This window comes from Ammospiza nelsoni, chromosome 10 (assembly GCF_027579445.1).
Source record: "Ammospiza nelsoni isolate bAmmNel1 chromosome 10, bAmmNel1.pri, whole genome shotgun sequence".
NCBI classification, from domain to species: Eukaryota; Metazoa; Chordata; class Aves; order Passeriformes; family Passerellidae; genus Ammospiza; species Ammospiza nelsoni.
Window position 1 is genome coordinate 339940 of NC_080642.1, and position 13513 is coordinate 353452.

Consider the following 13513-nt stretch of genomic DNA (forward strand, 5'->3'; position numbering starts at 1 on the left):
CTCTCACATTCATTTTATTTTTGTAAAAGAGCTTCCATTTAAAAAGAGGGTATTCTCAGGCAAAATACAAATTTGTGTTACTATTTCTATTCAGGTCAGTTAAGTAGCTTGTTAATCCCCAAAGTTTCCAATCGACACATGAGCACAAATGCTGTTTATTAATCTTTTTGTACAAGTTCAATTTAGCTGTATTTGGCACAATACTATGAAAGAGAGAGGAAAGACAATGACAGCTAGCTCAAAGGCAAAAATAACTTTTAGAAAGAACTTTTAAAACTTTAAAAGAAAAAGCTACTTCCAGAAGGAATCAAGGAGAAGATAGGAGGGATTGGAGACATTTGAGGGATTCAAATAAACTAATAAGCTTCTTTTAAAAATTCTGAAACAAATCTTCACATACCAGCTTGCCAGGTTGGATGTCTCAATGCTTCTCAATATTGGCCAAATCTGTTTTGAAAATTTTCCTTCTGAAATAATGATCCTGTGGTCTGTGCTTTCAGAAAATGCATGTCATGAACCGTGTATTTACACTAGGAGATATCTGAAGAATCTAGAAGTACTTGAAAGCACTGGAAGCTGTTGAGCAATATGCAGAAATGTTAAAAAGTTTGATATAGGTACTGAGAATTATGTTGTACAAGATGATAAATTACAAAAATTACAAAAAAAAACCTCTTCAGAAACAGCTCTCTATCCCACCTGTTCTACTGCATTGCCCAGGAACTTGAGAGTACCCTTTATTTCAACACAAACACACACTGTGCAACTATCTCACATCTATTCTTTCATCTGTGGTGAGCAGCTGTCCTGCACCTCATCTCACATTTGCCCTGTTTGATTTTTATGAAGCCTTTGGGAACAAGGAATGTTTCTCATCAGTGTTCAACAAGGGGATGGGTAGCTGCACTGAGTACAGCTTTGATATACCAATAAGCAGAGTACATAAATTTTTGTGGGAGATGGGGTAAGAAATAACAGGCAGCAGGCTATGATACCTAAAACCATAATCAATGAGCTACAGCTTCTAAGAGGCACCCAGCTACGTGATGGCTTTCTAATATGAGCTAATATAGAACTGATACACAAGGCACACACACTTCAACTTGTGATCCAGACTGCATTCACACCTTGGCCTTCAGGTGTACTGAAAAAGGGTAAATGAGCCAGAACCAGCAGCCCAGCTGAACCCACACTTTGGAGTACCACAATCATATTCCAAAATCTATTCAGTTAAACTAACACCTGAGGCTCTCCCTTAGCACTTAATTTCAAGCAAATCACACATCTGCAGTATCAATTCTGCAGTAACTGGAGATTGTTCTGTTTTTACTCAGCAAAGCATCCAGTAAAATGAAGGAGAGGGATTAATTCTAGAACCTCATAAAAGAGAATTATGTAAAAAGCCAGTGTTAATTATTGAAAAGAAGGCACAGATAAAGAGAGTGCAGCACTAGGAAGGGACAGAAAGATAGAGGTAAGAAAGAAGGCACAAACAAGGATAACTGAAAGGAACCCTGACCAACTTAAAGACCACACTGTGTTACAGTGTGTAGAATTATGAACATACACTGATACAGAAGTAAAAATAATAGTAGTCAAAAGAAAGAATATTAGTATGCTTTGTAAAAATCTCAGAAATATCCATGCTGGCTGAAGCTTCATTATTCACCCATCAAAACTGTCTGCTGGGTGAACAGGCTGCTGAGATCATGGCAACTTCAACACTGCATGGCACTGTTTTAGCTGAGAGCTGTCATAAAAGGATACACATTGGTTATCTAACAACTTGGATTACAACATGTGGAGCATGAGCATGTGATTTTGCGCCCATGCATTTCAGTGGGACAAAATTAAGGTTAAGCCCCTGCACAGCTGAACTATATACAGTTAGTCTTTTTTGACTGTCTTCAATAAACAGACTGCAAAAAATGATACATTAACCACAGGACAGGGTCATCTTTCAGGGAATGATGCATTAACTGGAGACTCTTTGCAAAAAGTTCATCTCTAAAGCAGGGAAGTAACATACACAATGTTGAAAAAATAGTTGCTCAGCCCAGAACAAGGGATGTTTTCTCACATCATTCCAGTCTTGAATGTTCATCACCTGTCTCCCGTTCAACTTTAACTCCCTCTTCGTGGATTGTACATCACTCATAGTATAACCAGTTGCAAGGCAAACAACGTAAAACCCTGGAGACATTCCAGCTGTCAGAGGTTGGGAAGGCTGGCTTCTTTCATTATCCTGACATGGGTGGGGTCTTTGCCCCCATATTTTAATTAAAATGTATATTGAATATATATATTGAATATGTATATACAGATATGAATAATTGACTATACAATATAAAATTGAATATTTTAATTCAAAATGCATGCCTTTTTCACAGAATAGTATGTCCACACCTTTATTCTAAGAGGTGTTCTACAGTTCCCTGGAAGCCTATACTAAAACCCTCAAACCCACCCCTCCCCTAAAGAAATTATTTTAAAAAAACAATATGCATCCAAAATCTTTTAAGTTCATTTGTATTTTTTCATGTAAAAGATCAAAGGAATAATTAAAAAAAAAAAAAACAAAACAGAATCAAACACAGGATACAACAGTTTGATCTGATTGCCTCTAGTACAATCTATTGCAAGGTACTAAAAATTAAAAATAAATGCTCACACAAGTCATATAAAAATGAAAAAAGTAAATAAAATAGTTAAAGAACTAGCATATACATGGATGTATGTATTAGGAAACAAGTTTATTTGGATAACCACCTACATTTTTCTGTAATTAAAACAGAGATTTAAATCCTTCCTTTCCCCCAAACAGTATTTGTTGACAAAAAGTCAAACCCAATCCCTCACCAAGTTACATTCTAACAGTATTACCAGAATACAAACTGTAATTAACCATGTCCCATTACTTCTGTATCACCAAGACTTACATATGACCCCTCAGGGATGGTCACAGCAAAATTGTCTCCCTGGCACATTCCTTGTATTTATACTACAAGCAGACAGTGTACAATTTAGTACAATAAATGCTCAAAACCTGAAATACTACAGTGAAATATTGTCAACAATAAATTTACTTTCATATTACATATGCTTTGAATACTGAAAAATTCTGCCATAAGCCTGTTTAAAGCCTGAAACTTTTTTAAAGATAACTTTGAAGAATAGATTTTATCGTCATTGCACTTCATTGGATACATTATCTCCGTAACAAAAATTAACAGCTGACAGTGTAAAGAATCACTTTTAATTTAACCAAGATTTGTTTCATGACTGAGTAAAGATCTAACCTAAGATTCTGGCAGCTCTTTCAGCCTGAAGTGCTGCTCCACTCAGTACCTTCCTGTTCCAGATCTACGGCTGGTTTACTATGGAAGTAACACAGAAACAGAGTTTATGATTGCTTTATCCTTTTAAGGGATTGCACCAAGACACTCAACCACCAGAAATACAAATAAAAAAGGAATCAAGCTTGCAGCTTCACAGTTATGATAAACACCCGATGTGATTTCACTAGAAAGCTGCATTTGTTTTCCCCATAGACAGAACAGCCTTTGGCTGACAGCAATGCATGTGGCTGGGCAGGAATCAGCACCAGCTACCCCACAGAGCCGCTAGCCAACCTGCTCAGAATATCTTCTCTTATGACAAGCTTACATGTTAAATGGTGCAGATTTGCCAGCAAAGGAACAAACTGCATTCTCTGAAGGTGACCTGCGCACAGGCTCTGCCACCTGGAGCACACCAGCGCGCAGGTCCAAGCTGCTGTGGGTCATTCCAGCACCTGCGGCTGTCGGCTCCTTATGCCAAAAGAGCAGTGCTGGTGACACGGCCTTCAAAGTTGGCCAGAAAATCTCCAATTCTTCACAAACATCAGTCATGGTACTAAATAACAAAGCCTTAGGACCATCTGTTTTTCATTTAGGCTGACAACCTGAAGAAATCCTTAAAAGAGAGAGATTAAAACTAATTACAGTAATATTGGTCAGCCCTGCCCGGTCCCTGTTTATTGAAAAGAAGTTTATGGTATCTCAACAGTTAGCAAAACTATCAAGAATAAAAAAAGAAAAACCCAACTAATAACCCCCAAAAGAATAAAAGAAACACAATGCCCATTCAGCGATTAATTTCTGTGCAGACACAACTCTGCTGTTACACTTCTTTTTCTGTTAAAAAAAAACCAAAATGAGAACATTTTAAAAAAGCTACCTTTTACTATGTCATAAAACCTCACAACTGTAGGTCTTTGCCTAATATCTTTTTTTCAAAATTTTAGTGTGTGTTTTTTATTTTCCTTCCTGTGACCCCATGTAAACTTAGAAGCTTATCACAGACATGGTCATTTACTTTATTGAGTGTTTCTCTTATGTTTTTCACTGAACACCGGAGATTTATTTGCTATGCACCCCTGTCTGCAGCCATCCTTCCCAGCAGGGATCTACATTTACTAACTCATCATCCATCTTCCAAATCTACTCTGTATTCCCACCACTTCATCGCTGACCTTTTCACCTACCTTCACCCAACCAGATGGAAAAAAGGTCTTTAAGGGTCAATATTCTGATGCATCAGTAATATCTTGCTAAGTGTTATCAGACCTTGTAAAACACACATTTACACTTAGTGCTACATCCCTTCTTCTCTTTACATAGCCTGGATTAAGGTTAGAGAAAAGTTATAATGCCTTTCATAAAATTACCTATTCTTCAGTACAAAATGCTTATATCCATTAATTATAAATAAGATAATTTCAAAACATTTAAGAATATTCAGGGCTTCATTTGCATTTCAGCAGAACTGCAGACTTAATGCACTTGATGTCTTCTCAGTCCCAAACCTCTGATAAAGAAGTTTTGTAGGATATATAGCAGGCAAAACCACACAGCACATGCCTCGTGTCCTGCGCACCAGTTATGGTAAATGAAAGACATAAAAACTAAGCAGCTTGGCCAGGTGAGTCCCAGTGCTGCTTTAGCAGTGCCCTGATAAAGTTCCTGGTTCTTTTTCATGTATAGAACTACATGTATTTTTACATTGTCAGTTATAAATATCACTGAAAACAGTATGAGGAAGGTTTTTCTCCCCCTATGTATGACATTAACAAGTTGTGCCACATTTTCCAGAACTGATTTTAAAAGAATAGTTTTGCACTTAAGATACTTGCCACAGATTTTATACATATAAAAAATTGCTTGTTCATGTGTTAAGTTACAAAACTGTAGTGCTTAATATAATAAACTAAAAAACTAATAATTTTTTTAAAAATGCTTGTTTATAATACATTTCTTTGTTTTTAAAAGGCAACAGTCATAAACCCATAACAGTCAGTACCAGCCTGGTTTATTTTGTAACAATATTGTAGTGTAAAAATGTTGCTAAATAATTCTGGTATATTGAGACTAGACGCAATTATTTTCTGAAAACTATACAGTAATTTACTGAAAAAAAGAAACTGCTATAGTAGTGTTTGTGCCTTCACAAATATAAAATGGGAATTATTATGCTTGATTGGATCATATTTGAACTGTATTCTATACAGTACAGTTAGTCACTAAGAACTAAAAAAGCTTTTTAAGGCTTAAGTAATTTGATTTTAAAAAAGCTTCTGATAGTATTGTCATAAACATAATAATAAAACTGCTCTCATGTCCTGATCCTTTGCACTTTTTTTTGAACCAGGCAAGCTAGGAGTTAGCTTTTCTGACTCACAAAGGCTCTGTGATGTCAGTCAGTACCCAGGAGAGCAGTCAGGGATGTGTACAAACATCAGCCACTTTCTGTCCTAAAAGTGAAGTGTTTCCACCTGGTTTGAAAACATAAAAAAGTACACAGATGTGTAAAGTGGTATGGGGCTTTTTTAAAGAAATATATATCCATGTATGTATTTTTTATATATATATAAATGTATTTCATACTTAAATTAGTATCAATCAAATTCAGGCAGATATTAAACTGACCATAAAGACGATGTAACAAAAGTCAATACGGCAGTATGTTGTATCTCTTGAGGATATTCAGATATTCTATGCCTACGCCAAGAGGAAAAAGAAATTTGAATTGCACTGTAGGCCCAACAAGCATTGCCTGATTACAGCCAGGTGAGGAAGGGCTCGTTTTTGTTAAGCACTGACTCCACATCGTTGAGAATCGGGATCAAGTCTTCTGACTCTAGAGTCCCAAGATCAACGTTCGTCCCCGGAAGGCAGTCGAGGAAATCGGGGAAACGTGTTTGCTGCGCATTTATGTTCATTGCTGTCTGTGCTAGAGTTTCTCCTAGGAACAGTAAAGAAGAACTTTTGAAGTACCAAAGTCTTATTGTGAGTAATTTAAAACAACAGAACTACATAAAAATGCATTCCCCCTTTCCCACAAGCACTCGGGAGCACTCCTACTCCACACAAATGGTTATCTCAAAACTGCATTTAGGTATAGGGTACATATCCCCCTACGAACACATTTCACACCCTTGCTTTGATCTCAGAAGCACAAAAAGCCCTTTCCAGCAGTGCTCAAAGCATCCAGCTCTGCTCTGCCACTTGGGAAGCACGACAGCTTCAAGTCTGAAGCAGCAAAGGGCCCTCATGCACACCTCCATCCTGTTCCCTGCACCAGGGGCAATGCTGTCCGCAGGAAATAACTGCAAAAAGTGCTTTACAGCAATTTAGATCTGTAATATTATACTTTTTTCCCCCATAAATTAATAAGAACAAGCATGAAAACCTTTAACATTTAAATCTTTCATTCTCTGCATAATACTGTACTTCTAATGACTTCAAAAGGAAGTTTAGGTGAGGAAGTGCTGAGAATTTCACTCTCTGAAAAAACCCTTGATTTCCTAGTAAATTATTTCATTATTTTAAACACCATGGACACTAACATAAAATAAATACGTATCAAAATGTAAGCTAGCTAAATACATTCTGTTTGAAGGCAAATGCAACTTTGCCAATGTAAGCGACTTACAAGCAAGACTGATTTCCCAGAGTTAGAAAATGTATTGATTTGTACATGTAACCCATAACAAGCTTTTTTGTCCCCCTACCACGGACAATAGTATGAAAACAGAAATTAAGGCTTGCATTTCCCAGGTTTTATTTATTCTGTTTAATATCAGTCTGAGGTAAAAGAGCAGAATCTGGATCTAAGTTAAAGCTGAGAACCTTATGGGCACTAAGCATCTTCAAGGCATTTTCTCCCACAATGTCAGTCTGTTCTCTTGATTAGGAAAGCTGCAGATTATCGTTCAGTCATGCAATCATAAAACATTACTAGCCATAATAGATGGATTGTACTTTAAGCTAAATCTGAGTATTCTACCTGTATCCATCTCATCTACGTTGCTGAGGAAATCTTCAGGTGTTGTTGGTATACTGTAGCATCCTAATCCCAAGCCACTGTCTGTACTCTGTTCCCTGGAGTGGTATGGCCCACTGCAAATTGAAATATGAAAAACACTCAGTAAAGATCCTCTGACAGACACAGTTCCTGAGCACAGTGTCAGAAGAGAACACAGAAATAGATCTGAGTCATTAAGCTTCATCCTGTAACTGTTGGCCACTGATCAGACAACATAATATTTGCATCACATCAGCCCAAATAACAAAGTAATTTAAGTGAGGTCACTCTTAAATTTTGAAATACACACATGCATATATAACTCTCTAGCTGAAATCAGTTCTGACAGCCTAAAAAGTTGCATGTATTTACACGTAGGTAACACACCTATTCTACCTAGTCTTCTACATACACTAACAATAGAATTAAAACCACCTGTTACAATTTATTGCTTTTTAAAAAGATTCCTTCTTGAAGCATAAACTGAAAGATTTTGGGCCAGCCACTCAGCCATCCCCTCTGTTTACAGTAAGTAAAAAAAAAGAAGATGATATAGGGATTATTTTAGAGAGACACCTGTAACAGCCTAGAGAAGGCAACAGAAGCAATTGCCTAATGAAGAAGAATGAACTTGCCTGTTCAAGAAAGGATCTGATCCATTATTTGTGATAGCCCTCATGTCCTGTGTCATGGCAGGGGTGTTCACAGCTGTCTGAACTGGGACCATGTTTTCTGGGTCCATAGGAAGTTGTCTGCAAAGAGCAGCCTCCTGAAAAGATAAATAAATACCAGGGAGGGGTTATTCCAAAACTCAGAAACACTGTAGTCTTGTAACAACATATAACGAACACATAACATATACGCTGAAGGAAAGTAATTCTGAGTGATGCCACTATGAGCATTTGTTTACTCTGATATGAAGAAAACCATGACCGTGTCTTAAAGCACCACAGAATTTAGCTGTCAGTTCTACCATGTCTGGAAGCCAGGCCTGTAATTCATTCAGCTACCACAAAGTACTTAACATGTTACAAGAAAACCATTGGAACCAAGACTGCGATTCAATAACATTTAGAATGAACACTCTGCCTAATAATAAGCATTTGCTTAATGACCTGTCTCATGTCTATTATCTGCAGGATGACAAACAAGCAATCAGAGCCAAAGGAAACTTATTTTGCAACTCTTCCTGAAAGATAAATTCTTCCAGCATTATCTCTGTGAAACACATATGACATCTAGGGGTACAGAGTTCTATACAGAGGTTGTCTGACCCCAACTGGATGTTCCAAACAAAAATCCTAAGACCTTAAAATAATAAGGCTATATCTATTTTTACCATAATTAACTCCACTTACTTTTTTTTTAATGAAACAAGCAAAGTAAAATATTTAATTTAAATCCTAGTAGAAAACTTCTCTGACTCAATCATTCGTTCTCCCCAGCACAGAAAGGATTAACAGGTCTTCAAGGCTAGAATATGATGTTTTACTATGTTTTCAATTATTTGTTTCATTGAGGAGGAATGGTCTGGTCTCTTTGTGAATAAAGTAGCACATATTGGTGCCCATAAAAGAAATATTTCCTTTATAACAAAATTATCAATATATTCATTGATAAATTACAATTTACTTTAGATGGTGTCAGTATTTAGCAAGTGTTAAGAACAAACATTCTTAAGATTCTTAATAGCTTATGTATACTAGGTTTTTGATTAAATTTGTCAAGTGACAATTTTAATGGTGACATTTCTACTTAGAATTTAATCAGCTGGAGTCTGTGAAAATGTACAAACCTCTTAGAAGGAGAAGGTCATTTTTTTAGCTGTCTACAGGCAGATATTTTCAGAACTTTTTAAAAAATATAAGAATGACATTTACAGCCACACAAGATTTAGACAGGCCATCCAAAACAAAACATCTGTCAGCTGAAAAGCCTGCAGCACCACAAAGAAAAACTCCCACTATCAGTTACATAATCTAACTTCCTGTCTCCTCTTTGTTGCAAAAAACACCATATTTATTATAGAGCTACTTGACTGACTCTCCCTTGGGGAACGGCTCACCTCCCGTGTCTTTATTTCAACATATTGCCTGTTGCTTGTAATATGAACTCCATGTGTACTTTTAAAATGTGGAGGAACAGACTCTCGCACACCGGAGTCAGATTTGGCTGGGGAAGCAGACAGAGCACTGGCTCCACCATACATGACATATGTCCTTCAGCTGTAGGTCATTTGTTCAGAAGTCACATTGCAAGTTTATTACTACTACAGATGTCAGATTCCTTTGCTCCTCTGACATTATTACAGCAATGGAAATGGAGAAATTGATCAACCACACAATACCCAAAGCTTTATGATACCCTACTATGTCCTGTTCTCTATTCTAAGCATGACTACAAGGTTTTAAAGAAGAATATTTGTTTATCTTCTACCCTAGGATGAAAGTCTGGCAAAAAATGGCAGAGCTGTCTCGCAGCCCTGTGAGCAGCAGTATCAGTCTCAGCCACAGCAGCGAGCTCCCAGTCTCTGAGTGTAGGAGGCGCCTCCTCCTTGGCCAGCAGAGAATCGTTCATCTCTGGCATTCAGCTCACAAAGGAACAAGTGCCTTTAGTGAGCTGCTTGGCACTGTGACGCACATAAACCCAAAGAACACTTTCAAAATAACTAAAAAACCCCACAGAATTCTAATATCAAAAAGTCATGTCAAATGCTTCACGAGTGGTTATCTTCAAAACCTTTTAAAGCTTCACAGCATTACAGTGCGCTGAATGATTCACTGCCTCAGAAAACGTAAACCCTTTTTCAGCTGTATGCCTGACAAGCACAGAAATTTCTTGTCAAATTTCCTAGAACTCTTCTTGGCAGAACTGACCTGAGTTCCACCCTTAGTTGCCAAACTCTCATTTCCAGCTGGGGGAGATGAGTGAGAGCATTTTTACAGCGGGTTTACATTGCTGGTAGATGCAATTCCTCAGGGTGGAAAGCAAGAGATGTAGACATTGCCTGTGCCACCAGAAAATCACACCCTCGGCCAGTCTGTGCAGTGGGAGGAGCACAGCACAGGAGCACAGGGGCATTTTTCTCTTCAGGTCGTAGCAGGCCAGTAAAGGTCTATTCTGCGAGGACAAAACAGTGATAAATGTTCCTCTACATGTTGCTCCACTGCTTCTTCAGCCTCTTCTAAGCCTCTGTAACATTCTGTGGACAATTTCTGCAACAGGAGCCCTGGACCAGAAAGAAGCCTCTGAGAAGTATTGCCTTTTTGGGACTATTTGTACCCTCCAAATGTATGCACAAATACAGTGCATAATGGCCCTGGTGCACACAGAGAAATGCTGGGGCACCTTCTCTGCAGGACCTTTCAGAGATTTCTGACTGACATTACCTCTACCAACTTCCATTTCCAAGAAGCCCTTTAGTAGCAAGCAGATTCTCTCTTTTCCTTTGGAAAGCTGGCAAAACCACATTAGTGTGAAAGAACATTAACTCCTTATAGAATGATAAAACTGAGTAAGGAAACCTTTAAGTAGATGCTATCATACTGGTTTTCTGAAATGCTGCCCTTCTGGAATGCACTCAATCTAGAGTTCTAGGGTTTTAGCAACTCCAGGAAGAGGAGGACAAAGAAGGAAAGAAATTCCCTAAGCCCAGAGCTTCCAGAGCTACGACCCCTTCCAGGCTGGGCACGCTGCTCCACCCCAGCAGCTGCTGCAGGAATGGCTGCGGGGAGCAGCAGCTGCTGCTGGGCTGAAAGGTTTGTGACCCTCCAAAGAATCCTGTCCCTCGCTCAAATGCTCTGCAGCTCCTCACAGCTGCTGGCAGCAGCACACACCCTTACTCAGCATTTTCCCTTAGGTTACACTAGAAAAGCAAAAACAGCAAGGGAGGGTCAGGACAGGAGTAACTGTACTTGGACACTGATGATCCAAGAGGATAATTGCACCCTCAGCTGCCAGGATTCAGGATTCTGGAAGGAAGTTCACCACACTCTGTTAGGAAGAAGAGATTTTGCATCTTGCTTTCCTCTCTAAGAGTTACACCAGTTGTAAAACTTCAGTAATGCGAAGTGACGGTGTGCTGCTTCATGCAATGTGGAGCTTCAACAAACACTACAAGGGCAGGGTGGTACTGGGCTCAGTAAGTGGAAGTCTTGACTGAGTATGGCACAGCTGCAGAGTGCTGTGAATGTATTGGTTTCAAAGTCAGCAAAGCAGCAAAACCCTCCCTTGTGTTAATGGCACAACTGTTTTGAAGCCTAATTTGCTCACCTTGAAAAAAGAATAGAGCCAAAGGGAGTCAAAATAACTAAACATGTTGTTAGCATGATGACAATCATGACTAAGCTCGTACCAAATACCCTCACTCTCTTCTCACATCCATCTCTGTCATGAGCTCTTCATGGGAAAGGAGAAGCCACACAAAAGACTTGAGAGCACTGCCCATGTCAGAGACTGCCATCTTAATCTTGTGAAAGTTGCTGCTTTGAAAGGTACTTAGAACTGGTAACTGCAGCATTTGCAAGGCCACAAATATCGATATGTTTCTTGATAAAGTATACTTCTTTCATGCTGTTTCTGAGAGAAACGGACTATCAATTTTTTCCATTAAGGAATCTGATTATTATGCCATACAAACACAACACCACCAGTGGACTTGACTGTAACAGGTGAAACACAATTCTTAAAACTTTGTTTTCTTAAGGCAGTATAAAGGAAATTACATATCTATTTTGTACAGAATGAGTCATTTTATAGAGCTGAAACTTAAGATATAGAACAATAAGCAAAACATCCACAAATAACCAACTCTGAAAAGTCTTTAGATCAGAGGTGTTCAGGTAAGATGTGAATGCGATTTTATTTGAACTAAAAGGCAAAGGGTGCAAATTAAGAGAGTACGGACTGGAGTCAAGAACAATTCCGTATGTTCTTCCTTTATCTTCAATGAAGTATGAGCATGGTCTCCTGAGCAAACCAAGTTAAAATGCACATGAATCAGTGTTGCCCTAGTTGCTTATGGACAGACACAGAACAGAATTTGGCCCTTACATGACTATTAAGAAAGACTGGTAAGAAAGATGGCAGGTCAGTAACTTCTGATGGATGGCCATCCTGTGTTCCGTTCAATGCTAGTTTTGAGAAAAAAAATGAAATTATCTGTTTATATTAGTTTTTTGGTTACCCTTCTGTAAAACCATAGTTAGTCTTGGCATACAGTAACAGAGCTAGTAAGTGTACTTGTTAAGAATGATGCATTGAACTAAAAGCTCTTGAACAAAGTAAGACTATCTTTGGCGTTACCTGTCGCAGTAACTCCTCCTGGCGCATCCGAATCCGCTCCCTCTCCATCTGGATTCTCTGGAGCCGCAGTTTCTGCTGCTGCTGCTGCTGCTGCTGCTGCTGCGTGGCCAGCGCGCCGGGCAGGGTGAGCAGGGCCGGGGGGCGGCCGGGGGGCGGCAGGGCTGCGCCGGGGGGCAGCGGCGGCGCGCTCAGCACTGCAACGACAGGAGCCCGTGGGGCCGGCCGCAAGCACCGACAGAGCCCGTGGCACCGACGGAGCCCGTGGCACCGACAGAGCCTGTGGAACCGGTGGGAGCCCATGGCACTGATGGGAGCCCGTGGCACCGACAGAGCCCGTGGGGCCGGCTGCAAGCACCGACAGAGCCCGTGGCACCGACGGAGCCCGTGGCACCGATGGGAGCCCGTGGCACCGATGGGAGCCCGTGGCACCGATGGGAGCCCGTGGGGCCTGCTGCAAGCACTGACAGAGCCCGTGGCACCGACAGAGCCCGTGGCACCGACAGAGCCCGTGGCACCGATAGAGCCCATGGCACCGACAGAGCCCGTGGCACCGACAGAGCCCATGGCACCGACAGAGCCCATGGCACCGACAGAGCCCGTGGCACCGATGGGAGCCCATGGCACCCATAGGAGCCTGTGGCACCGACAGAGCCCGTGGCACCGACAGAGCCCATGGCACCGATGGGAGCCCATGGCACCGACGGGAGTCCGTGGCACCCACAGGAGCCCGTGGCACCAACGGGAGCCCGTGGGGCCGGCTGCAAGCACCAACAGAGCCCTTGGCACCGACGGGAGCCCGTGGCACCGACAGAGCCCGTGGCACCGACAGAGCCCTTGGCACCGACGGGAGCCCGTGGCACCGACA

At 40.4% G+C, this 13513-nt stretch overlaps 1 protein-coding gene across 1 annotated transcript in view; it reads right to left on the reverse strand.

Annotated features, from left to right (window-relative positions):
- Positions 1-2515: 2515 nt before the first annotated feature.
- The window catches only part of WWTR1 (WW domain containing transcription regulator 1), a 43915-nt gene continuing 32917 nt past the window's right edge, over positions 2516-13513 (reverse strand). The window contains exons 3-6 of the mRNA XM_059479758.1: positions 12649-12842; positions 7980-8113; positions 7327-7439; positions 2516-6282 (exon numbers count right to left, since the gene is read on the reverse strand). Coding sequence (XP_059335741.1) covers positions 6098-6282; positions 7327-7439; positions 7980-8113; positions 12649-12842 — 626 coding nt within the window. The 3' untranslated portion in view covers positions 2516-6097. The remainder of the gene's footprint in view (positions 6283-7326; positions 7440-7979; positions 8114-12648; positions 12843-13513) is intronic.